At 37.7% G+C, this 27,776-nt stretch overlaps 1 protein-coding gene across 1 annotated transcript; it reads left to right on the top strand.

Annotated features, from left to right (window-relative positions):
- Window positions 1-26,371, top strand: TMEM181 (transmembrane protein 181). The gene is made up of 17 exons (XM_031056281.1): window positions 1-191; window positions 4,212-4,315; window positions 8,231-8,286; window positions 9,535-9,625; window positions 10,233-10,351; window positions 11,356-11,478; window positions 13,382-13,462; window positions 14,408-14,507; window positions 15,228-15,358; window positions 15,966-16,057; window positions 17,116-17,173; window positions 17,826-17,928; window positions 18,025-18,076; window positions 18,666-18,748; window positions 19,828-19,917; window positions 21,526-21,592; window positions 22,488-26,371. Exons 2-17 carry the CDS (start codon window positions 4,222-4,224, stop codon window positions 22,564-22,566), a joined length of 1,419 nt encoding a protein of 472 aa, XP_030912141.1. The 5' UTR covers window positions 1-191; window positions 4,212-4,221; the 3' UTR covers window positions 22,567-26,371.
- The last annotated feature ends 1,405 nt before the right edge of the window (window positions 26,372-27,776 follow it).

Here is a 27,776-nt window from a genome sequence, read left to right as displayed (position 1 = left end):
GTATCTTCACTCTCAGATAGTTTGTTAAAGGAAAAAGAAAAAACTTGTTTTCCCGGATATTTCTTGGCATGGACCAAGAAATGCATGACCAAGAGCCATAGCCGTGATTAATTATTCAGACTTAATCGAATACAACGAACAACAACTAAAAAACCAAAAAAGCCAAACCCATCCCGTGCACACATACAAAGGTGAAGCATAGCCGTGTTTATCTGTCAGCTGTCATGTAGAGTTCTATACAGTACTGACAATGTTAATTTTATGCCTCTTTTTGTGTAGCCATGTGCTGCCTCATTAGCTATTAACCCTTGTGGAATACATTTGCAAGAAGAAATTCAAGGTCTTCTGAGGGACACCAAGCATGCAATACGCAATATATTTAAACCATGAGCAAGTGCAGGGTGCATGGATAGCCCCAGTACTGTCAACGTAGTTAGAATATATAATTATTCAAATCAAAGTGGGTTTGATGGTTCTATTTGGGAGTGAGCCTAAAATAGAGAAGAGCAGTTGGAGGCAGAGATGTTGAGGCTAGGATTTCAGAAAAGCTGCTGTGCATAAAAGCGAGCTATTTCTGATTCTAATATTGACTCTGTGCCTACATACTGCTTAATCTTGGTTTCACCACAGCTTTCCCTTCTTTAAAGTCAGTCTTTAGTGAAAACTGTTACATAACAGGCTCTGTTTTTCATGATGGTCTTCATTAAAGACTTGGTTGTGCAGTCATGAGAAGTGATTTGAAAATGAGGAATATCCTGAGGAACATTTTGCTGACCCTTTGGAGACAAAGCTTTACTCCAAGAGCAAGATGTATGAATGGCTCCTGAAAGATTGTAGTCGTTTTGAGTGTGTGTTTCCAGAGTTACTCTGTCACAGGCTGCACTAGAGCAGTTTAGTTTTACTGACTGCGATTTGAGATGTGTAAATATACTATTTCTCTGTTTGTATCTCAGTGTTTTCTCCTCCTTTGCAGTCAGTTTCAGACATAAGTTAATTATAAACCACTCTGAATTAGGGTAAAGCTGAGTGTAGGTGGTAAAAGCTGCCTGAAAGACCTGCAGTCAGTTGGATGCCTAGTCTTGAGCTTTGGACTACTGTGGTTGGGCTGATTGAAGTATCTTCCACTTTATTTGGTAAAGCAAAGCACAGTTCTTTACTTGTTTGAACAGGTGCATCCAGAGGGAGTATTCTTTTTTGATTTTCCTATAAATGTGTTTCCAACATTTCATTTCTTTCTTGGGCCTTTCACATGTAAGATAGAGGCTGTCAGTGGGGCATCACCAACTTGCACTTAGGTATATTCATAAACTTTGTGTAATCTCTTTCCAAAAGGCAGGTGTTAAACAGTGAACTTATGAGAAGGTGATTTTGTCTGTTTTGTTTGTCAGCTGGTGGTAGGTGCAAGGAGACACTTAAATCTGCACAAGGAAGTTCTGCAGCTGTGGCGAGGGGCAATGGAGCGTGCATCACCTGATAGGAATGCTGTAAATTGTGGTTTGCCCTCATGAGAAATGCAGTTAAGATTTGGCTGAGTTCTTGTATTTGCTGTGAAGTGTCCACGTTGCCTTACAGACCTCTGAAGCAGCACATTCAGTCAGTGGCTTAAATGAGACTTGAGGAGTACAGGTGTGAATGAAAGGAAAACACGGGGTGTGTCCCTGCTCTCTGTGTCTCCACTCTAGGCTGGGTACAGCATCCCTGCTGGTAGGTAGGTGTACACCTACCCATTCCAACTACTAGGTGTTGCAGCTGGAATAAAGAATGAGCCAATGTCTGGAATGTGTTCTTCAAAAGCTCAGAAGCACACTACTCTGGCTTACGCATAAACCAAGGTGCTAATTGCCAGTGGTTGTAACACTGTTGGCTGGGTGAGGAACTGGTGGCTTTCCTTTCAGGAGTGTGGGGAGGGAGCTGCTTTTCATGTCCACATCATGCATTTTGAAATGTTTGCAAAAACTTTGAAATTAGGAAAGTTATCAAAAGTACCAAGAACATGCACAGCAAGTCAGAGGTATCCTGCATCAGCCTGTAGCTGTCAAGTGGATGCCCAGATGTGAGCTGTTCAGACAGCACAAGTGTATGTTATGCTTTACTACAAACATGATACCCTTCCAGTTGTCAGCTGTGCTCAAGCCATGGACTCCTGTGTTGAGAGATCCTCAGTGGGTGCGCTGCCATGAAGCATTTGGTATCCACTTGAACCCTTACAGATAATTTAGGCACGTCTACATTTTATGTACTGTTTTTATATGTCAGGGATTTTCTTGCTAAGATTAATACTTCGGTATCTCAAGATAATATCCCATACTTGGTGTACTCAGGTAGACAGGGAACACCAGGTCATTTGTGGAACTGAAGGAGCCCCTGGAGCTGATGGAAAAATGCGCATTAATTAGTTGTTTTAGAACTAGTACAGATTTAATAGCTTTAACATGGTTTAAGTCCATGAAGGCTGAGGTTTTAAGACATTGATATAGGAAAAATACTGCAGTTACATCCCTGCAAAAGTCGTGCAGACAAGTTCTGCTTTGAGATGCCTCTATTTGTGGTTTTAAAAGTCAGCTTAAAACCCTGTTTGTCTGTGAGGCTTCTGTGTGATGATCTGATATTACTTATGTGGTAATTACATGGTTGTTTCACGTATGGTTTGCCTTTTTTGGCTGTACAATCAGCTGTTCTGACCTCTAGACTGATGCAGAGTTTCTGCTGTGTGTAAAGGTGTGTGGCAAGTGTTTTGCAGGTGCTGTGCCGGGAGTCCTGCACAGCCAGTTTGTGCAGGCTCATAACATTTGCAGCTACTTGCTTGCAGTTCTCAGTACTTCTGTGGGGTTTTCCTCCCTTCCCCACCTCCTTTCTGTGTTAATAAAATAAGATTTGGATCTCTCAAACTGTACAGTAAAGAAATAATGCAAATTGGTTTTGGTAGTGCTTCATTTGGCAAAAATGCAGTGATTCTCAAAGAAAACAGAGGTTGTTATTATTAAATCCCTGTAGTGGTTTAAAGTGAATTGTTTGTCTTGCTTTAAGGGCTACCATGCATGCGGCTCATGGTACCTGGTCCCAGAGTTCAGGCTGGGCTTATGGGGAGGATTTCACCACCTCTTCTGCAAGTCTTTGTTAATGTAATGAACCAGTAAGAGCACCATTGAGCTGGTGAAAAGAAAGAAGTTTTATTCCAAGCTAAAAGGGAGTGCTGTCATTAAAGTCTTAAGGTTTCATTTCTTTCCATGATGGTGCTCATGCAAATTTATTGAAAAACACCACCACCCCCCCCAGTCCTATAGCTTTCCCATATAAACTGTACAGATTCCTATGATCATACCTCCTGGAACAGCAGTAGAAAGTCGGGTATGTGGTGGCTCAGTTCTGGTGTAACTCAAGAGGAAATGTTTGCTGTATTTTGAAACATGGTGGATTTGTCCACCTTATGTAAGATTACTTATTTGATAATATTTCCCTTAGGCTAACCGAACTGGAAGTCACCTGTTTTCCAGGGAATGTAGTTGGTATTTTCAATGCACACCCACACCGCTGCCCCTGTTTTGTCTTTAACCTAATGATAACCACCAATGCATAGTGCAGGAGATGTCATTGCTTGCATGTGTATTTATATTTAGGTGTCCAATAGCAAACTTGAGTTCAGGTTTTTATTTCCCAAGCTTTGGTGGAGCTCAGACAAGAGTTCAAAGCCTGAGCATGCGCATCTAGCAGATATGGAGTTCTGCTCTATCCCTTGTTAGGGATGATCCTGCTAGGTTGAAGTATATTTATAGGGTAAAGACAACTCATCAAGATCCTATGCAGGTAACTGAGTTGTCGGTGATGTCTGTCCCTTTAGATTAAGCTCTTATTGCAGGAGACATAGGGGCTTGGATGTTTAAGTTATTAATGTATGAAATAACACAAACAACCTTTTCTCCGTTTGAGAAATGTTTTCTGTTGCTCAAGTTTTAGGACAATAGAAAACCCTAACATTTAAAAATGGGCCAAATTAATACATTTTGGAGCACAGGTGTGTGTGCACATACATGTGTTTAATAATTCCTGTTATCTTTGCTCTGTGAAGCAGCATTAATATCTTTTTTCTTAGTGTTACGTGTTACCTCAGCATTTGGTTTAATTTTCTTTGTTGAAGAGTGAATGGGGTTTATTTTCTGCCCCTTTAGAAATATGACAGACACTAATTCTGTGGTTTCTTTTGCTTCCTGTAGGCTGGCACCGATGCGATTGTATACACTGTCCAAAAGGCATTTTGTTCTGGTCTTTGTAGTATTCTTTATTTGTTTTGGTCTGACAGTCTTCATAGGAATAGCAGGTAAGGATGTTCTCTTTTTAAAAGATTACAGTGCTCATATACTTTGTCTAAACCTGTTGGTATTTACGGATGTATTTAAATGCTAATGAGCTTACTGCTCCTGAGATGTCTGAGGAAGTCTTTGTCTTGACAGGGACAGGGGGACAGGGAAGTTTTTCTTCCACCTCGCTTTTTCATAGAAGTACTGCCTACAAAGACTTGGTATTTGCAACTGCTTTGCAGGGGACAGACAATAAACTGAAACAAGCAGCTTCATTGCAACATAATTTTTCAGCAGACTGCTATATTAATTGTTTTCCTTTGTATTTCTATATGTAAAATAATAGTGGTAATACTTGATTTCCTGTGAGGAAACTCATAACTGTTTGTAAAGCCTTCTAAATGCTTGGGTGATAGATGCCACATAATTACAAAATATTTTAGTGTAAAAATATGAACTTCACTTGTCAAACATATATGAGCTTAGATCTCTGGTTTCAGAGATCTTTGTGAGAGTCCTGACATGACCTGGGAGGCTAAGCACATAAAGCCTGGGTACTCATCCTGGAGATCAGAGAGATTTGTGGTAGTCTGGTCAACAAAGATGCAGTGTCACTAGGGAGCTGAAAAGCATGTGACTCTTCTTTATTTCATGCCAGAGGGCTTTTCCAGGGCTAAAACATACTTGAAAAATAAGTCAGTGTGCTCTCCTAGCAGTGTTAAATGTACTGATACTCTGCTGTCAGAAGAGCTTTATCAACGCAGAAGTCAAGTGACTGGTGTTCATTAAGCAACCCACCCCTACATAAGAATTACTTTAGGTTTTTACCATCTACCTCTGCTTTACTGCTGACTTCCACATCGCTCAGCATGTCCAGTGTGTTCTCCTGTACCCCTCTCTGACACTTTTTGACCTGTTGGGTTGTCTCTATCTCTGCCCTGTCCTCCTCCTCCTTTAGAGTGAGAAGGGCTCCCAGGCCTCAGAGCCATCCAGTCCTGCCTGACTTGGAAAGAAGGGTGGGTTAATTGGAGGCAGCTGTTTGGACTTTTTATGCCCATCTGTGCCTTGTAGGCAGTATATTTTTCATAATAGCCTTCAATAATAAAATTTGTCTGTGAAATAAAACCTTCTTTCCTGCTGTTTGATTTATCATAGCAGCCAAAGGTCTAAACTGGCTTTCAGTTCATAAAGGTCAACCGCTGATATTCCTGTGACTTGCTGAAGGATGCTGAAGGGCGTTATTTGCATCAACACATTTGCAAAAGTACATTTTATGATAAAGGGGGGAAAAACTGAATTATTTAATTTAGTGTAATTGGACTATTTGGCTTTAAAATTGAATGATATTTATAGTTGTGTACTTATACTGCCAGGCTGCAAGAAGTGAAAGAAAATTGTTTTATGTAAGACTAGGCAATGCTCCTGGAAGAGAAAACTGAGTGTTTTGTTCCTAATCAGTAGCAGAAGCTGAGAGGGAGCTGTGCTGGTGTATTGTGTCTGCAAGCAGAGTAATCTGGTGGTATGGTTAGCTTTGGCCCAGGGGACTTGGCTGCTGAAGGCAACACGTGGTCATCTGTACCATGCCGTGGTCCCAGGCCATGCCTGTGATCCCCTTCAGGAGATGGCATGGCTGTGGGATTCTTGTCTTTGTAAGACTGGTTTGCTGGATAGTTTGGCTGACAGTGTTCATTATTATAAGTTAAATGTTTTTAAAAGAATGCTGTTTACCTTGGGAGGAGATCCAGTGAACAATTACTGTGATATTCCTCACAGCTTTTGTTGACAGGTGCTTGCTTCCTGTGAGTAGAAGGAGGGGCCCTAACAAGAGAATGCTCCCTCATTAAAGGGTACAGTCTGAGAAAAGCTCACCAAACCCACTAAGTAAATGAAAGTGCGGGAGATACATCCATATTTTCTGTGCTACTTAAATGTGCCATTGCCCGCAGTCAACATCTGTACCTGCAGTTTGGGAAGCCTGGTAGAACTCTTGATTTTCATCTGAGAAATCAATACAGTTTGATTGGAGATGGATGCTGCTCTTACAGTTCCTGTAACCGAAAACAGACACAGACTTGTTTGGATTTTTTTCCAAGTTGCACTTTCTTTCTCTTTTCACAATGGATCTGTATTATCTTCAGGGTGAGACAAGTTCAAAGAAAATCCAAGGTGCAGAACTCATTTTTGGTAGCTGTGCAGTTCATCAGCTCAGGGTAGTTCTTTGCCTTTATTTGTTATTATGTTAAGTGAGCAAGACTAAAAGAAAAACAATAACTATTTAAATTAGTCTCCATTTGTTAGTAATTCAGCCGCAGCATCATTTTGTTTCAAAAGCTTTTATATATCACTTGCTAGAGAAGAAGCAGTTATAGCACGAGAGCTTCATTATTTGTTTGGTTGCTGTTAAGAACTTTCACTGTGATTTCTTTGTCCCAATATTGGTTCATATCTTCCAATTAAAAAAAAACCAAACCCTTAAAAAAGGCTAATTCTATTTGTTTTGTCAAGACTTAATTACTGATATATGATGACTTACCAACTGTAAACACCTACTGAAACTCAATTTTGCTTTTTAAAACAAAAAATGTTTTTCAAAAAATCTGGTTTATATGTACTTGAGAACTGAAAAGTTCAATGATGCAGAACTGACTTTATAGTGGGTGGGTGTTAGTGATGTTGCACTGCAATTCTGATACGAAATTCTGGCTGTGATGGCTGAAATTCTTAATTTTTCCTTTTAAGTATATAAGATGGGTGGGTAGGGTAGGGTAGGTGTAGGAGCCCAAGCAGTGCTGCATGTTTAGAGCTGTCATGACAGCTAACCTAGCTTGGACAGAGTGATCCCATGCTGCCCATTTATAAACTCCTTTTCCATTCTTTCTTTGTAGTAACTTTGAAATGTTTGGTCTGAGTGAGAAACCGCTTTTCTTGTATAATTTTTATAGTACTGAGTTTGCAATTGAAAGAGCATATTTTGAGGGTTAAAAAAAATCCAATAAATTGCCAGACCAAATATATACAGGGAGAGACCAAGAGACCATTTGGACAGAGGGATCTTCGTGGCCCAAGTACAGGTGTATATGTCTTGCTTATGTCCCTACCTGCTATACATCTTCTCTGTGTGTGCTATACATCTCTCTGCAACCTGCTGTGTAGACACAGATGTTTTCCTGCTCTTCCCTGTCACTCTCCTGGTTTAGTCCTTTTGAGTTTTGTGTACATAAAAACACAAACATGTGTGCATTCCTCTTGTCGTCTGTACTCCATGCTCTTGCATGCCTAAAGGGAAACTGTACTGCTGTCTGGAACCACCTTATAGGGGTTACAAAGAAGATGGGGCTTTTCTCAGAGGTGCAACATAAGCTGGAGCAGAAGAAATTCCAGTTAGATATTAGGACATTTTTCTTACTGTAGTGGTAGTTAAATACTGGAACAGGTTTCCCAGACAGGTTGTGGGAGTCTCTGTCCTTAAAGATGTTAAAGATTTAACTGGACATAGCCCTCAGCAGCCTCATCTAATTAAACAAGGGGGTTCTGTAGCTGAGTGCTTTCATGACTGCATTCCTATAAAATCCTGGGAGATACATATACGTCTATAGATAGATAAAGATAGAGATATATAGGAATTAAAAACTACTACTAAAATTGCAGTAGTTTAGAGTACACATTCAGGGCTTTTGACGTGGAGTTCTTGATTTATAATTTATTTAATGATGTGTAGAAATACCATGGCAGAGATGCTTAAAGGAACATGCAGGTCAAATTTATAAATTATATTGAGATATCCAGGTGCTTTACCCTTTATCTGAAAAGTGGAATACCATTTACCTTCTTTGCAGAAGGTATTTTGTACAGTCTTTTGAAAACCTATATTTACATCATCACTTTTATGTATACTTCAATATTATTTTCTTTCTTCCTTCTTATATATTGTGTAGGTCCTAATGTAATTGAAACTTCTGTGGCAAGAACTGACTTAAATAACAGCCTAAAGGTAAGAGTTACTAAATATTGTTGGATTATATGAATGGCTTTATTTGATGTTAGTAATGTTTAACATTTCTCTCCTTCCCCCCAGTTATTTTAAATATTTAAACTTTTACTGCAGAATGTCTTAGTGGTGCTTTCCAATGTGAAGCTGAATGTGCAGTATTCTGCTGCCACTGTGTTACTTCATGAATAGCCCAGCAGCAATTTCTGGTCTCTTACTGTTGGGAGCAGGTCAGGTAGAGATTTCTAGGGTGTTTCTGATAAAGTAGCATGTGAGTTTTTCCCTGGTGAATTAATGTTGGAGATTCCTGTAGGGGGTTCAGAAATAGAAAATGAGAACATGCATTTGAAAACAATGCACTCAGTGGCAACTAATGCTATCTCTCTTGTGATTTCCCTTTTTATCATCTGTAAAGAAATATTTCTTGTTAATTGTTAGCTATCATGTGACCAAGACATGGGGTCTGGCTTCCTAAGAGGAACATTCACATATTCTCAAGTGCTTTCATATTTTGGTTCTCAGTTCTTGCATTTTTGTTTTTCTAACTCTTCATTGTCAACCTAATATCTAAAATATTTTTTGTGAAAGGGCTAAAAAGGTTTTTTTGTGTGTTTTTTCTTAAAGTGCATTTCCTTTAAATACACTGGGACACTTCTTTTTTTTTTTTTTTACCTACCCATCACCTATATATGTTTGGATTGATACAGTACTGTGGGTGGGAAGCACATCTTGATTTCACGTTAGAGAAGTCTTTCCTGCATGTAGGTTTTATCTGTTAATGATACTTTTCATTCTTTTGAACTCAATGTGGAATTTTTAGAAAACCTAGTGGAAAATAGGGCTTTTTTGTAATTATAGTTTAAAAAGTTTAAAACTGTGTAGCAGATGAAGGCCCACAAATCTGACTTTTGATGTAAAGTTCTAAACATTATTTCTTATATTCAAGCTAGGCCTCAGGATTTTGTTTTTCACATCTGAACTTTTCTGTTTTATTGCTGCTGCTTTTATAAGGTTTAGGTAGTTGTACCTTTACTTACTTCAATGCTTTGCAAAACACGTGTGCCGTTTAAGTTACTTCTGTGGAAGACTTCTGTGTGAGCTGCTTATCACGCTGTCCAGAGAGTAGCACATACAAATCTCTTCTCAAAAACATTGTCACAAACATAATTAACATGCCTTTCATCATTGTAACCACAGATATGTTATGTAGCAGTGTAAAGGCTGGTGCTAACCTTGTGGGGTTTTTTACAGCTGAAGCCATTTAATTTAAGTTCGCCGCCACTGTCAACTTATAACCAGCAGCTGTGGCTGACCTGTGTGGTTGAGTTGGATCAGCATGACGGTGAGAATCTGACCTAATTCTCAGGAAACTGCTATAGCAACCTGTCTATTGTACCTTTAATTCCATCTGTCGCACGTATGATCCTGTTGCTTTCTGGCTGTGGTTGGTGGGTTTTTCCTCTGATGTGCTTTTCTTCCACGTCACTCTCCTCCCTTGATAAAGAGATGGACAGCAGTGATTGAATTGTAAGCAACAGGAGTAGGGGACAAGTTGTTTGTTATTTTTGTGAAAACAATAGTATCTAGATAATCTGTGTATTTCCTTCTTCATTTTGGGGGGAATTGGATATGTAGATTGTAATGGTATTGATTTTTCAATACAGCTTTCCTGTATATTCAATACAGCTTTTTTTTTTATTCAATACAGCTTTCCTCTATATATATAGTATAGAAATACTATATTAGTAATTGTTAATCTGTAGATTCAGTACAGGGCTTGTGACTTAATGCCTATATATAAAAATACTGTACCCTACTCCAGTAATGTATAGCTGGGTAAGTCTGAGTAGTATTTGGATAGCATATGTGTTTTAAACAAATTTGGAACTCTATTTGAGATTTCATTTCTGCAAGTAGCAATAGATTAATGTTTCCTGTTTTAATTCCAGTATCCCTCAAGAAGAATGTGACTATGACAGTCAGAGTGCTGGGAGTGGTGAAGGATGGAAGCACACCATACTTTAACAACCAAGTTCACAATCGGACGAGGTTACTCAGTTGTGCACAAGTATGCACTTGCTTAAACAAAACTCTGATGTAGGGCATTTTCTTTAAATCTGTGTGCATGCTGATTTACATTGCAAATAAGAATGTACCTGTTAAACATGTCTCAGGAAAGACTCTACAGGACAGTTTTATTTATAATGGCAACGTAGGCAGTAATGCTGACAAGACACCTTCCTGTCCGTCATTTTTCTGTTTAGTTCTGTGACTTGTGTCTGTTGACTGTTAAAAACCCGTCTTGTAAGAGTTGCTCTTTGTCAGGAAAGCAGTGGGTCCTGTTCAGTCACCTAAACAGGTTTAGCAGTACTGAAGAAATGGATGTTGTAGCAGAAGATTTGATACGGGGTTCCAGAAGAGAGAAAAATTCTTCTTCAACACCTTGCAGAATCTGCTTGAAATCAGCTGGCAACTGTGTTCTGAAAAAGCCACATTTTTTGCGAGTGTGAAGAAATATTTAGAGATTCTAATGTAATTTTCACTGAAATTTTTAAGCTTGAAGACATTCAAAACAGCTTCTCCAGATGCAAATCCTTTAGGAAGGACATAGCTGAAGTTTTTTATGATAATCATATATAGTAAATCAAGTGTTTTCTTTTTATATGGATACATGTACATATCTATGAAATTTGCAGAAATTAATTAATACTGATCCGTTAGATTTAATTACACAGTTAAGAGAGCAATATACTTCGCTTTTCTCTTTTCTCCTGTTAACTTTTTAAATGAGTTAGTATAAGGTAGGCACATCTCACCAGCTTGAGTTAGTGACAGAGTTATTTGGTTCCATCCTGGTGCTGCAAGCGGTTGCTGTCACTGGCTCAGGTGAAAAGCTGGCACTTTTATTTGAGTTTATTGTTCAGCCACTGATCCACCTGACTCACTTTAGCAGTTTCTTCTACTCTCTCTGGTACCTTTCAAGAAAGTCTTGATTAGACTGACTGTACTAACAGTGCATATTCTGGAATAATTTGAAGACTTCTATGTTCTGTTTTCTGTGTGTGTTCACAGAAATGCAGTGAAATCATTGTTGCTCACCTGGGCTACCTGAACTACACTCAGTACAACATATTTGTTAGCTTTGAAGATCTGAACAAGTTAACAAGATCCACCATCCAGAATATTACTTTCACAGTAAGTATGAAGGTTTAGTTTCTTAAAAGAAGTCTCTTTAATGCTGTATTAAAGTGTGATTTAACTGTAACAAAAAAGTATCAGATTTTTGAAGATAAATAAAAAAATGCATCATAATTATTTTTTCTGTCACTACTGATGTCAGAGCTGTTACAGAATTTACTGTTGATAAGGGTCAAGACTAAATTTTCTAACTCCAAAAGGAAAAAGATTCAGAACTACTGCTGCTATATTCTGTAATTGATAAATTTAGTCTGAATGCTGGGAGATATTGTTTAGAACATCCAGTTTTCTGCATTTGCTTATAGAGATGCTGCATGTCTGCAGGATAGTATTTTTTTTTCAGTCTCTCCAGGAGGTGTATTTGAATTAGCAAAATTTTCCAGACTTCATACTAGTGTGAACTGGAAAGGTTTAACTAAGTCACAGGAAAATGAAGAGATTTTTTTGAGGAGCGCTATGCTTATGAGGAAGAGAATTGGTTTTTTTTCAGCTAACACAAGCAGGTTGCTAAAAGAATTCACTCAAATGCTCTCCAGTGGAATAACTATCTCAGTTAATAGTGCTAAAGATTGCTTATGAAGCACTTATATAATGTGTATTGATTGACTCCAGAAAGCAATTTAGAAACATTTGCATTGGGAGAAAAGGGAACTGAACCAAGTTTATAATACAGATTACTCTGGTATATTTACCTGTATACAGCATTCACTGTGTCAGAGCAGGTAGCAACCAGATATCTTACTGTAAAGGAAAAATATTTTTAACATATCAAATTAACTTTCTAAATATTAGTATTTTTAATACTCCAGTGCATAAAGAGTATAATTAAAAATAAGCTCTGAGGGGAAAAATCCCCTAGGCTTGCAAACCCTTTATTTAGTTCCAGATTTCAAACAGAACATAGTATTGGGGCATTTATAGTTGTACAGTTTTTTATCTTCCTTTACAGGCTGCCTTTAAGACAGACCTGTATGCAATCCCAAAACAAATTCAACCCAAACTTTCCTGCAGCAACTAAAATTGTCGCATTTATTTCATTATTACAATTGTTTATGGTGATCTCAGTTGAAATCAATGGATTGCCTTTTGTATAATAGGTTTCTTTACATATAATTTTCATTCTACATTTACAGTTTAAAAAGACAAGACAGAGGTTGACAGATTTAATACATTGAAAGGTAAAGCTTGTTCAGATGAGCAGAGCATGTGTTGTGCCAGGGAGCTTACATTTCAAAAATGGCTTCAGAAGCATGCCAGGTATGAGATAAATTGTCAACAGAGCAGAGTTTATGTAAACTGACATGTTGTAATTAATATCTATGCCTTCTAATAATTAGAGTAGAAGAAGGAGGCTTTCCTCCTTAACCTGTGTAAAAATTTCTGTGTTTCTGGTAAGCTACTTATCCTTCCTTTACATAATTTTCTCTTTTTTAACTTCCAAGACAAGTGAGTAAGCTTTAAGAACATAGACTCCTGACAGGAAGTACACCTGTACCTTTCTGACTTCTTCATAATCAATTTATTCATCTGACCCTGGTAGTACAGAACAACACACTGGATTTACTCATTTACTGGCATTCAGACTTTGATTGAAAAAGTGCAATTGAGGTCAATGGAGACTATCCTATTTGTCCTGAGAGTGCTTTAACATATGACAGCACTATGTTAGGAAGTGGCAGGATAAAAGAAAAGCAAGGCTATTAGGCTGCTTTTCTTATCTTTTTATCAAATGGTCCTGTGATTACAAATTTGTCTTTATTTTTCCATAGTGACGCAGTGGAATTTGGTTATACCTTAAAATTTTGAAAAGCCACAGAACTTTTCAGTATCTGCAGTAAAGTGCTGATTATTGATGTCATATGTAGTTTGTCAAAATATTACTCATTCTGTTTTCTTGTAGTGGAAGACTTACAATCCAACCTTTTCACAAGTGGAGATATGGTTCCGATTTGTCTTTGTAGTTCTTACTTTTATGGTCACGGTAAGATTATTTTGCAGCTTTTCTGGAGTTTATTATGTAGGCAGCTGATAACAGTGCTCTGTAATGCTGTGTTTAGGAATTTAACCCCAGGCAGCAAAGTTGACATGTTACTGAATGGATGTAGAAATGTTTCTGAAATACTTATGTAGTTGCTGCTTTTATGTTTTTACAAGTGATATTGAAGGGACATTAAGAAAACAGGATAAATGGGAAAACTTGTTTTTCTAAACTCTGGGTTTGGATTAAACAGAAAAGGAATTGCTTAGACAAAGGAAATTGTGATAAGATGCTAAAGAAAAGTATTATTTTCTTTAGGTAGGCTCAGGAATAGGATGGCCAGAGTGTGAGCTGTTTGACCCTGATCTAACATTAAAGGTATCACTGCCTTGCCTGTGAGCATGGGCCAGATGACCTCCAGGGGTCCCTTACAACCTACATTATGCTATGATTTAGATGACGTCTCCTCTCTAACCTGTCTTGGCTTCTTGGAAAAAAAGCCAACATAAAATCTAAATCCTGAATTTTCAGAGTAGGAACACCAAAGTACTACACACTTCCATAGCATTTTTCTTGCAGATGTTGTTGCTCAGGTAATTGTGAATATAAAATGCAATCTGCTTTTTAAAGAAGTGAGTTCAAGCGTAAGTCATTGGTAGTGTGGTACCAGTAACGAGGCAACGTATTTTTTTTCACATGTTGTTGATTTTCAGGTACTGGCTGCTTTACTTCCCAGTTTGCTTGAGAAATTAAGTAATTTGCATTGGGGTCAGCGAGCAAACTTGAAGTAGAAACTAGGAGACCTGGTGTCCATTTTACAGTGTTCTCAGTGGCAAAGGCCTCGTGAAGTAGCCTTGGCAGTGTGCTTAGCTCTGTCTTAGCTCTGGTTAAACCACTGAAGGCTGTATTCCTTCCTTACAAATTGTTGTTGTTGTTGTTGTTTTACAGTGTCTGTTTGCACATTCCCTGCGGAAATTCTCCATGAGAGACTGGGGTATTGAACAGAAATGGATGTCCATCCTACTTCCTCTCTTGCTACTTTACAATGGTACTTGTATCCTTGAATTTTTGGAAAGCCACCTTTTTAAAACAGAAGCAGAAAAAGAAAAGACAAAAAGAGGAGGGAAAATGGAATTTCTCCTTGAACTTATAAGCAGTTGTTTATAAAGCTTCAGAAAACTAAATTTGAAAAAAACCCAGCCCTTTCCAAGTGTAGCAAATTCAAGGGCATGAGTGGGTGGATTTTGTTCTTCTCAGTCACATGGATGTCGACTATTTATTTAAAGCTCTGATTGGAATAGGTGCTTGCCATACTTCACCTTTCAATTTTTATTTGTGTGCTGTCTTCATTTTTCAGATATTCATGCTTAGTTAAAAATGGAGGCTACTTTTGGTCCAGTAAAAAAATTCTAGCACTTTCTAGCAGTACCAAAAGAATATTTGCATCTTAGTCATTATACAATAATTTTTTAGATTGTCACCATTAAGAGTGGTTTAATAGAAAGTCTAATAAAACCTAAAATCCTCTAGAAATGTTGGCAGAGATTCAAGATTATTCCTACAGCAGAGTGGATTGCTGCTGGAGGCACCATTTTCTTTGTTAATTTATTTAAAATAAAGGAAGCTCCAATTTCATTTACTGGGGTAAATTGAAAAAAATCTAGGCTTTTTTTTTGTTCTGCTGAAATTAGATTCTACTTTCATATCACACTGAAAGGCTTTTTTTCTCTCTGTTTAACCTTTTTTTGTTGTTGTTGTTTTGTTACAGATCCATTTTTCCCCCTTTCTTTTCTGGTGAACAGCTGGTTTCCTGGAATGCTGGATGATCTATTCCAGTCACTGTTTCTGTGTGCATTGTTGTTGTTCTGGCTTTGTGTTTACCATGGTATAAGAGTACAGGTAAGAGATGCAACAGTATCTTCTACTTACTGAGGAGACAGGACTTGTTTTGTTCAGTTCTCTCAAAAGGTGACAAAAATGAAATCAAATTCTTACTAAATAAACATTTTTTTAATTCATAAAGTACAATGTGACATATGAAGCTTTGGAGTTAGAATGATTTATGGTGAAGTAGATTATTTTGAGTCAACCAAGCCTAAATGCAATAGATGAGACAGTCGTCAGAATTATGATGCCATTATGCTTCATTCTTGCTTCAAGGGTTTTGATATTGTATGTGGTAGTTGATTGGTTTTTTAAACTAATTTAAAATACTATATAAGAGAAGTAGGAATTCTGGAGCCTATGCCTGTATTTGCATTATCAGGGAAATATGTGGGACCTTATAAATAGGATGCTCCAAGTCTAATTCATCTTATTAACACAAATGATGATACAATATAATGTCTTCTTTAGTCACTTGTGCAGGATAAAAATACAAAAGACAAGTCTCTTAATCCAGTTCACGTTGAGTGAAACAAAGATAACAGTTATTTTATTTTGTAAAGAACAAATAAAGTCTGAAGTATGAGTTCACACTTTCACCACACTATTGTTTTCTTTACAGGGGGAAAGGAAGTGCTTAACTTTCTATCTGCCCAAATTCTTTATTGTTGGACTGTTGTGGCTGGCCTCTGTTACACTGGGAATATGGCAAACGTAAGTAATTTAAAATGTATTGCACAAGTATGAGCTGAGAGTGTTCAAGAATGAGAATACTGTGTGTACCTGGTGGTATCTATTTCTTAATGTTTGGATTGTGATACAGGAATGGAGTTCAAATTCTTCATCTTTCTGTTCTGCAAATTGTGACTGATTTGAAAACAGTTCTCCATGGACAACCTAGTCGTAAATAATTTCATAAATCTGAGTGTGATGTGGAAATCATTCTACTTTGTCAGTATGTTATGGCTCCCTACAAGAATTTAGTGCTGTGGCTCAATTAGCATTTGTAGCTAATTGAGTAGCTGAAGCAACAGTTTCTCCGTGACTAATTATGACATAGTTTGACCTGACTTTCTTGACTATTAAACCTGCACAACTGGTACTGACATGGCTTAGTCAAGCTATGCTGTCTTTACTCAGAACTCTATTATTTTGCTTGGTTTAGTGGTTCTCCCTTTTTTCCAGTTTGTTGTGTTAAAGGTGTCACTCTTCCCCACACAGAAAACTTCATCCATTTTAGTACATTTGTAGTTTTATACTGTTTTAGTCTCAGGTGTTTGTCCCTTATTTTATCTCTCAGAAGAAAGATACCTTCTAACCTTCTCCTTGCCATTGTACATTACTGAAAGCAGTGCAGTTGCAGGAAATGCTCATGCTATTAGTAAAATTGCTATGAGGGAAGGCCTCATGCCACAATTTTCTAAGGATAAAATGTAGACACTGAATCATGAAGACTTGTAGGAATCCTGAAGGCTTGTAGGAATTTACATGATACACATTTTCTAAAAAACAAGTGGGGAGATTAGACATGATCCCAATTTAAATCCTCCATTTTTCTTCAAATTATTTTGCTATATATGGTAAATTGTCATGATTCCATTGGAATTAATGGCATTGCACCAACTTACACAGCCAAACCCTTTTGTTATAAGCTGTACATAGTAACCTTAAACTTTTTCTTTGTGAGTGGGTTTCTTGGTCAGCATGTCTTTTTAACCTTGTCTGGAATTGTGCATTTTTAATACCACTTTTTAATTTTGAATTTTTTCTAGCGTGAATGAAGTACATGACCCTACATATCAATACAGGGTTGACACAGGTAATTTCCAGGTAAGTCAAAAATTACTTCTTGCTGTCCAAATTGTCAGGTACAGTTAGGCAATATAAGGAGATACAGGCCTGTTCTTTTATAAAAGTGTATAACACAGTTTAGAAAACAGAAAATGCTGGTCAGACAGTCTTATTCTGACTAGAGTACTTTCGTTTTTGCTTTAGATCATGAATACACCATATTGATATCTGTCCCATTGAGAAAAGTAAATTGTCTTGCAAATCTGGAGACTAAACACCACAAGTTTGTTGGGATTGCAAGAAAACAATTTTTAGTCTGTTGTTCAGTTTTGTACATCGTAACTCCCACCAAGGACCTCTACCCTAGTACATTTCAGACTTTATTGTTGTAACAGAAGATTTGATGTACATGGGTCTTTGTATTGTTCTTGGGAGCTGTGTTTTTAGGGAATTATTGAGATTCAGCCAACTCTGAACTCCGTTAATAAAATCCTGGTTTTTATTAAGCATCCTTTCTTTACATTCCCCAAAAACCTCCCTGAATGTATCACCATCCTTGTTTCATGAGCCTACTTTCCCTGTATGAATGGACCGTTCTATGTTGTGCTTTTGGGAACTAATTATTTCTATTGACAGAAGAAGGAATATATGAAATCTTACTAAATAATAAAACGTAACACTTTCCTTATAGGGAATGAAAATCTTCTTCCTTGTGGTGGCAATCACATACATTCTCTACCTTTTGTTCCTGATAGTGAGGGCATGCTCAGAACTTCGAAACATGCCTTATGTTGGTAAGGAATACTTCCTTTGATTCTTCCCAAACAGACTTGCTTCTCCTAGATGTAGGTGCAAATTCACTGATAGCAACTTTTCTCAATCTTTTTCAGATCTCAGGTTAAAATTCTTGACTGCATTAACCTTTGTAGTGCTTGTCATTAGGTAAGGCTTTTCAAAGTACATTTGTCAGTACTCTAACTTTTCTAACCTTTTTTCAGGGCTTTGAATACAGTTTGTTGTAGTAAGTTAGTCAATGAAACTGAAGAATGCCTTTTAATATTATTGTGATGGCAAGCATTTCTTAATTTTTTAACCCTTCTGAGGCTTTTTGAGCTAAGTTTATATTATTTTGATTACCATGGCAGTGCACAAGATTTAGAAGTTCACTTGGCAGAGCTCTTCTGGAGCTTTGTAGGCTTCACTTAGTCAAAGCAGAAGTCTACTGTTAATATCTTACATTACTGTTAATATCTGTTTTCCCCACACCAGGCTGTTATTTCAAATAGCTGTTGACTATTGGATTGTCTGTAGTGGATGAAATCTGAGGATTTCTGCTTTTCTCAGCTGAGTGCTAACTTTTAATCACAAAACAATTACTCTTAATTTAGAACTAGCTAAGCAAATGTATCTTAAAATAAATGGTCTGCATGTTAACATAATTACTCTCTCATTTACTCTTCTATCAACCTACTATTTCAATTTTGCAGCCTAAGGACACAGTACACCGATATGCTTTATTTTTTCCCCACAGCATTGTTATACTCTACCTACGCTTTGGAGCACAAGTTCTACAGGACAACTTTGTTGCTGAGCTGTCAACTCATTATCAGAACTATATCCTTGTGTTGTGATAGTGCTCAAGTAGGAATGTTGATCTGTTTTCATGCAGAAGGTTCTTTAAAATGATGTACCTAAGACTGAGACCTTTGACTTCTAGGTGGACTCTTGTAGCTGAGTCTGTTTTGTTTAGGATTTCCTGTCAGCATTTTGCCATGGCTCTTGTAAAAGTTGTCTCAGTCTAGTGTGTCCACATGGTATGCATCACAACTGCTCATGATACTCTCCAAGAGGAATGAAGTCTTAGATATGCATACCTTATGCATATCTAACTAATTTTAGTGAGATATTATGGCAAATTTGGCTGTGTTTGCTGCCTCAGTTGTTTGCTCTATACTTACCAGTTGTCATGGGGCATATTAAAATATGAGAAATTAATAGTTTTGATGTCACTGAAAATGCATTTGTGTATTGGTCCAAGTCTACATGTGATACAGGTCACAACAGAGAATTCAAGTGGCTTGGGAAGGACTGTTTCTGATGTCTGTTGCCAGCAGGATTGTGACCTGTATTCCTGGCCCTTAACCATGAGATCCTTGCTCTGTGTGACTGCAGCTGCTCTGGTTGCTGATTAGCTTAGATATGAGTTGGGAGGTAGGAGAATACAATGTGTAAAACCTTTAGTATTGACCTAAAACAATGGCAAGAAACCATCTTCAGAGTTCTATCCACATGTAGTCCTTTCTCCTTCCTTCTTCATCTCTGTGCCAAGGAAGAACTTTTTAAAAAATAAACCAAACCAAACCCACCTGAACACCCAACTTACTCTGCTTTCTTTCAGCATTCAAGGCAGAGCTATTTGATTGACCATACACTCCACTGCTCAAGAGCAGACTGTGCCTCAGCAAATGTTACTTGTTAAAGCTCTGTTTCCAGTGGGAGCTTTACCTTGAAATAGGTTGAGTACATTAGTTGTCATTGAATTTAAAACATGCAGTTTTGTTAGGCACTCATGCTCACAAACTTGAGTAAGGTAAACATTCTTTCCTTTGAAACAGCCTGTGTATGGGTTGGGTCTTGTTTCCAAAGTTAATATGTATGGAACTATATTGAGCAATATCCTTAACACTTAGTACCAGCAGAATTCTTATCATTTTATGGGTTATTGAACTTTTATCTCTACACATTAGCCTTTGTGTATTCCCCCTCGAAGAATGCACTGTATGGTAAGTGTGAGCCATTGTCTGGCAACATGCATGACAAGAGCTGCCATATTAGCAGATGCTGTGCAATGCCTTTGTATTCTGGTTGTCTCATTACTATTCTGGTTTGCTGTGAGTTAACATAAGCAGAAGCTGCACTCACTGCTCCTGAGCAAATAGTATTGGAAATATGAAGGAACACATAAAATGTAATCAACTGATTAGCTGGGCTTGAATTCTTGTGCACGTAACTCAAGTTTACAGTCACTATGATGTTTGCGTGTGATGCACCAACCTTTGAAGTGACTCACAGACAGCCCTTTAGTAACATCACTTCATTTGTACTTTGTTCTAACAAAAGTTAATACATCAGCATGCTGGCAAACTGGACTCTGAAATCCAAGTGCTGTTGGAAAAATAGGAGTGAAAGTGATCTCTAATATGGGAGAAATTTTGGAGAACTTGCTATGGGGAGGGCTGCACAGGGCCTATATAAGGAGGGACAAAGGATTGAGTCAGTGGCAATTCTGGTTTTGCATTGTGATATAAAGGAGACAGTCTGACTTACATGATGATTATTATAAAGCATTTCTCTCACTACAAGATCATTAAAATAAATATTTTTACTGAGTATATTCTCTGCTTTAAGCATTCTGTTCAAGGTACAGAACCACAGAAAGAGCCCAGGTTGGAAGAGACCTGGAAAGATGATGTAGCCCAACCTTTCATGGGAAAGGAGGCCTGAGATTATCTAGCAACCTGTCCAGTCGTATTGTGTATGCTGAGAGCATGCAGGGGAAAGGCACTAAATAGTGGGGCTCGTCCTTTCTCTAATTTAGAGTTGAGATGGACAAAACTGTTCCAGAAAATGCTATTTTTCCATCCAGAATGGAAAAAGAACTGGCTGGATGCAGATAGAGATAAAGCACCCCTTCTGCTGGGTTGCAGAACTATTTGTTTGTGGACAGCAGAAGCTAAAATGCTGCCAGGAAAAAGTTGCTATGGCAAATTGCTAGATTGAATAGTTATATGCTACTTGCATATAACTATGAACTGCAGCTAAGCAGCACAGATTATGCAAGAAATTAAGCCCTTAAAACAAGCTAGAGGGACTTGTCATAAATAGCAATTGGAAAGTATGTGTTTCTTTTCATCTCACCATAAAGGTACAAGTTGTTCCTTCATCTCTTTCAAGGATAGAGAATAACTGGATAATCACTGACTTGCAGTCAAGGGATTCCAACTTTGGTCTACTATATTTTTAGCTTGGAAATTAATCAAGGAGTCTGTGCTTTTTAAATGCATATGAAATTTTGATTAAGAATAATTAATTTATGTGCAGATTGAAATACGACATGGGAGATTGCACAGGGGAGGAAATTAACTGCGACAACATGGAGAATACTTATCTAAAAATTAGATAATTATGTCGTCTCTTTAACTCTTAAGAACACTATAATTATGTGGCTGAAGGGTAGTGAATTTAAAGGAGAGAATTCCTGTTTGATACAGTTTTGTTGAACTGTGGTTGTGACTGCCTGAAAGTTGTTGTGTCTGTTGCTACAATGTTGAGTTAGCACTACAGTCATGTTTATTTAACACACTAAATTAACCCTTATTTGTGTTTTTCAGAATCACAGTTGAAAGACAATCCTGCTTTTTCTATGCTGAATGATTCAGATGACGATGTGATTTATGGGTAAGATTAAAAAATACCTATGGAGAATTACTTCTGGTGTGTTATTTTTGTAATATCTTTTACATATTAATTAACTGAAGGGTTTGTCAGTGAAAGTTTTCTGCCTCAAGAATAGAACTATAGCCTTTTCTGAAACAGAAATACAATGAGAATGCATGTTTTTTTCTTTTTTTTGGTTTCTAAAAGGGATTGCCATGGCACTGAAACAAACAGGTAAGAAGGTATTATGATGCTGGTAGCTCATGGAGTGAAAGCAGTAAGAGCTGTGAAGGGAAAGGGCTTCCTTTTTACACTGGGAAGGACTGCAGGAGTCAGATGGAATTAGCAAAGAGCCGTTTCATATATAAATGCTTCAGGCAAGGAGAGTGGTGCTTTTTAAGTCTCCAGCACTTACTGAATGAAGAATAATCAAGTCTAGCAAAACTTCCTTGACTTGGATGATTTTATGTTATATGAGAATTACAGTAGCACTTGAGACCCATCCCAATCAGGTGTCTCTGTGTTGACACTGAAATACACCCGTGATGTTTCCACCTCTTACCAAAGACGCTGAAGTGGCTGGAACAGTGAGGATGGGACCAACGCTGCAGTAACCTGAACAAGTTCATGCTGGGATAGCTTGCCTTTGGTTAGTTAGATGAGTAGTGGTAGCATCAGCTTGCTTCTTGCTATTCTGTGTGAAAAATGGCTTTCACTGGAATAACTTTTATTATGCATCATCCTCTGGAGGAAAATCATGTGCTGTTCATAGCTCCCACAAGGAAGAAAAATAGATACCAGCTTCTTACCCAAGTAACAATTTGATGCCTCAATGTAGTTTAGAACTTTCCTCTTTATTTTCAACTTCCTATCTGAACACCATGTTCAGAAGTTACAACACGTGTCTGTTTCACAGGAGTGACTATGAAGAGATGCCTCTTCAGAATGGGCAAGCTATTAGAGCCAAGTATAAAGAAGAGTCTGACAGTGATTGAATGACTGGTTTCAGTGCAGACAGACTTGTGCATCTGGAGTACAGCCAGTTCTGAAGTTTTCCTAGGTGGACAACTTCTTTGGGTTCCTACAGTCTGCTGTCATCTGAACACCAACTCCCAGGAAGGACATCCTGCTTCTATTTCTGTTTACAAGGATAAAACTGAGAAAACAAATGATGGAAATGGTTGTGGTGAAAACTGAAGAAACCAAAATTTTTACATGTCTTATAAAATGCCTAATAGCAAGATGTCTGTGGACTAAAATCTTTATCTATTTCTGTTTTAAAGTCTCACAGATTGTATACTGAGTTTCAAATTGCTTCCTTGCTGCTCGGTTTTGGTTTGCTTGTTTTGGGGTTTTTTTTGTTGCTGCTGTTTTTCTTTTTTTGTTGCTGTTGTTGTTGTTTTTTCTCTTTAGGATGATGTACAGCCTACTGCCATCCATCTGTTGCATTTTGCATTAGCTGTTTTGTATACTGTCCGCGTGGTATGAAGTGCCTCATTTCCCTTTCAATTTTCTACCTTAGCCTTTTGAGCTGGAAGCAGTGAATTCAGTGTTTTGGGTTTTTTTTAATCAGTGCAAGAAGACACAAGCTTCCTATTCTTCCTTCAAATAAGTGATATAGACTTAAGGCCATTTTTAAAATACATTTCAGTAAGTTTACCAGATCTATAAGTGGAAGATACGGGCAAATAGGCAAGTTGTAGTGAGCTGAGCCAAAATAATCTCAGTGGGGCAAAATTATTTGTATGATTATGTGTTTCATGACATGCTTTACTGCCACAGCAGAAGTGTCTGTGTTGGTTTTTTTAAACAACCCTTTCAAATGGAATTATTTCAGCCACAACAAATCTCAGAAGGAAGCCAGTACTGGCTTTTTACTGGTCTTCCTGAATGCTGGAGGAGATTGTTACTTGCAGAGAATAGAGTATGAAAGCTTTCTAAGGAATTACAGTTTCAAATTTCCAAACATTTCATTTTTAGAGTTTTTTTTTCCTGAATCAGTTGTCCCTTAAGTTGTATTTCTAGATAGTTACTCTACATGCTAGGAGCAGTTGTAGTTGCTCATGTATTGAACGTGCCTGAGAGTCAGCTTGTGAGCATGTTCTGTGCACAGTTCAGCTTCTTTGTCATACCAGTCGCCACCTGTATGATGGGAACTTTTACTAGCACATGTTGTGATTATCTGTATTCCAGTCTGTGCTGGAACAAAGTTATATGGGAATTAAATATTCCTTGTACAATGCTGCTGCTTCTCTATTTAGAAGTTGGTTTTCTCCTACACCATTGTTCGGTTCTTTATTTAAGATGTTTGTTTGTAACTACTTTTGTTTTCAGATACTTGAGTTTCTAAAAGTATCTCATTTTTTCATGTACTTACAATAGAGATTTACTCTTGTAAAATTTCTCTGCCCTGCTGCTTTAGAAGATTCCCAAAAGCACTGTTAGTCTACTACTTTATGGTGCTGGGTTGCACTAGGGAATTGTGTTCATCATTAAAGCAGTTTAAGCAGAATAGGGCAATGAAGTCCTGCTAGACTTGCTGAGTCACTCTGGGGAAAAAGGAGATTTGTTCTGCTTTAGTGCAACAACTGCTCTAGACCGTGCCCATTGCAGTAACCTTCTGGTGGCTGTTCAGGATCATGAAGGGGAGGCTGCACAAAGGCAGCAACTCACTCAGAGAGGACCAAAGGAGCTCCAGCTTCATGTGGTTGTGCCCTTGCTGTCATAGAATACTTCACATTAAATCAGTGCTCTGCTAAAGATGTGTCCTGAGACTTTGTGTGCGTGTGAAGAGAGAGAGGGAAAGATTTCTAAAATTATATGGAGCTGTGAAATTTTTGGAGAGTACCTGAAATTATAACCTTTTTGTGCCAGGGATCATTTCTTTGTTAGAAGCCAAAGCACTGTTGTATGGCTAAAGCAAGGAAATTGCTGGGGAGGAAGAGCAGGTTTTTCCCTTTAACTTCTTAGTCGGTATTACTTTAGAAGAACATATAGGAAAACACTAAAGAAGTAATCCAAGTTAGTGGTGGTTTTCTTTCCATAAAGTAAAATGTACCTTCAGCACTTCTTTTTAGACTATTTTGAAAGGGTATGGAAGATGCTCTGTATCCTAAAATTGTAGAGTCCATTCTCATTTTTACTATTTCCGAGATAACTCTCCCTATTTGAATGTGCAGAATCAGACTTGGCAACCATTTTGGCATTGTTTACATAAGCCAAATCCTTTCAAGTTCCGTTGGAGTAACAGTGGGTACAGGAAGTAGGTTTTCAAAAACTGGTATTTACATGATTCTTACATACTCAGGTATTTTCCCTCTGATATTGTTTAATTCTCTCCAAAATTGTTATGAAAGATAAAATTTGACCAATGTGCAAAGTACACCAGTGTTTCTTATCACCATCTGAACTGGTTGTTAACAGTTAATTCTCAAATAGTGTCATGCGTTGAAATTTCATTTACTAAAAACATATTTTAATCTAACTTGGAGATTATTTTTTCTAAGCTGTTTTCAACCCATTTCTCTTGCTGTTTTGTTTGAATAAACTTCACGACATCACTACATTCAAAGTGGAAATAGAAAAGCTAAGAATGGGAAATGTGTACTTGAAGTATCTCACTATGAAAATAGTGAGAAAATAATTTCTGTGGTCATTTTTAGAGATTATATTTAAACAATGTTTGCCATGCAAAATAGCCTTCTATTTTGGAAGTGCTACAGTGTTATGGTAGCTTGGTTGAATCACTGTTGCATCAAATTCAATATACAGTAAGATGCCAAAAGCAGTGAAGCAGATGAGGAACCAGTTTTGCTAGCAAGACTCCTCTTATTTCCATTATTGGAGAGCAGAGACACTATTTGAAGAATATTCCAATGTGGGTTGTAAACAGCTTGGGAGTAGGTGGCATAAATTCACCTCTGAGTAAAGTATTGAAATCTAAGGGTCAAACAGAAGAAATCTTTTTAAAAAGCTAGCCTGGCTTTCCTTTTATTACTGCTAAAGTAGTTATTTGCATCACTACTGCAGCTGTACAAGACAAGAAATGTACACAGGAAGGCCCCACAGCACATAATGATCCTGGGTCTAAAGGAGACATCATCCATTAATTACTGCAAGACTTCCACGTACACAGTGATTACAAGGGATTTCTAAGAAATTAATAACTGAGTGCGAGCCAGTCATACCAACTACTTTCTGTAGTATTTGCTTTATAAATACAGTTGGTATTGAAATTGGTGGAAACTTTTCCTAGGACTGGCAAAGAGGCAGCCTAAGGCTTAACACCGGTGAGAAACAGCTTGTGCATTGGATACCAGTATTGGGGAGAACAGTTCCAGCTAGGAAAGACTTCGATCTATCGTCTTTGTCTGAGCCAAATGACAACATTTCATCCATAGTCACCTGATTTCCCCACCCATTTCCTTTTGCTTATGCCAGTAATAACTTTTGCGTTACTGTAAAACTTTTTTTAAGAGTTTGTAAATATGTAAAATGAAAATATGGAAAAATTGTATACCAAAATGGTATAAAAATGTGTAAGATAAATGCTCTGTTTAATGAGAAGCTGTAATTATATGCTGCTTTGAGAAAGTGTGCATGAGGACATGTTAAATATTCTGTGTATCTGTAAGTTGTGCTAATAACAGCAAATTATCCATTTATGTTGTAGAACTTCATGCTAATGTGGAATATGAAGGAAAACTGAATATTTTACTTCAAGGAATTTTCCTGGAAGACTTTGTGTGCATAATCATTGTTAAATATGTTGATAATAAAATTTTATATCTTTATATTGTATCCTAGGTTTATTTTCCTTCTACTGAATTACTTGAAGGTGGAAGGACACGTTGCTAAGTTTTTTAAATACACCAGCCAGTTTACATAAGGGACCTAGCATTTTCAGATGGCTTCACAGTAGCTTTGCAAAGCCTACTGTGGCCATGTTGGCAGTGAGAATTCTCCCGGTGAATGTTAATAGCAGTAATAAAAAACAGGTTTAGAGAGAGTGAAGATGCTGATGCCATTCATCAACTTCTTACAACTCTATCTTCCAAAAGTCTGCTCATAGCTGCTAGACTGCGAAAGCGATCAGCACATCATCTGCTGTTTGAGGTGATGCCATTTCTTGTATCAACTTGAGGGGAGACTGAAATCTGTGCTGAACAAAATGGCCACAAACTTCCCTGTGTAAATGGATATGTAGCTTACTCCTGGCTGCAGTGTCAGAGGGTGGTGCTCTTTTAGCAGCAGCAGTTAATCCTAGAGCCATTTCCTTAGGTTTAGTTAACGCAGGTCAGACTCATCTGTGGCAGCGACAGTAAAAGGCTTCCCCCTTCCTCCTCCTCCTTCCCTGCAGACTGGCACTGCCATGACCCCCATTTCTGTAGCTGTAATCATATGAAGAGCCAGGGCAATAAGCAAGAGACAGCAGAGACTGACTGTATAGTTACCTTGAATGCGCCATCCACAGTTTCGGTTTATTTTTTTTAAGGCAAACTAATTACTTAGAGCCAGGACTCTGCCAGCTCATCACCCAAATGCTTCACTTTGGCTGGAAAAAGTGCTTAAAACTAAGGAAATGAAAATTTAAAAATCAGTTACTGTAGAACACCAAAACATGCAATTTTAAAGATGAGCACTGTTTGAATAACGGGAGTGGGAAACCAACACCCAAAAATCCACAGCCTCTAAACCCCTTTCTGTAGTTCTAGAACTCACATTGGAAGTACTGGTTATTGCTCATATTTAAAACCATCTATAAAACTGTATCTGCCTTTTTGTAATGCAACTCCTGTTTTAATGCAACAGGGGTTTCTCGTCCCATGCAGCCTTTACACTGACAGGCATCTCAAATATTTGTTGGGGTTTTTTTACAGCTCAGCATATGCATGAACCAAAAAACACCAAAAGATCAAGGGATTTGCTGTTCTTAACATGAACAAAGGACAAGGAATGTCTGGATGGCTTGACCGAGAAGCAAATAAAGACTCAAAGTGCACAAAATTGTTTAAGTGTAAATAAATGGTTCAGTAGGTACTACACTGCCAGCATCATTCTGGCATGATGGAAAGGAGAAAAAGTATCTAACATCCAGATGAAAAACTTCCTTAGCAACTCAAGAGAGCAAAGATTTATTCTTTTCATGACAAGATTCTCTCTGACCCTGATGACTGTTTTAGGCATGTTATTCAATCTGCTTTTA

The sequence above is a fragment of the Geospiza fortis genome, unplaced genomic scaffold (genome assembly GCF_000277835.1).
Source record: "Geospiza fortis unplaced genomic scaffold, GeoFor_1.0 scaffold162, whole genome shotgun sequence".
NCBI classification, from domain to species: domain Eukaryota; kingdom Metazoa; phylum Chordata; class Aves; order Passeriformes; family Thraupidae; genus Geospiza; species Geospiza fortis.
This window is presented reverse-complemented; position numbering and strand designations above follow the sequence as displayed.

Excerpts from the sequence above, each read along its gene's own strand:
- TMEM181 (XM_031056281.1), top strand. The coding sequence starts at position 4,222 with ATGCGATTGTATACACTGTCCAAAAGGCATTTTGTTCTGGTCTTTGTA. Across the intron at positions 13,463-14,407 it reads TTCTTACTTTTATGGTCACG|TGTCTGTTTGCACATTCCCT; the intron begins GTAAGATTATTT and ends GTTGTTTTACAG. Across the intron at positions 21,593-22,487 it reads GATGACGATGTGATTTATGG|GAGTGACTATGAAGAGATGC; the intron begins GTAAGATTAAAA and ends TCTGTTTCACAG.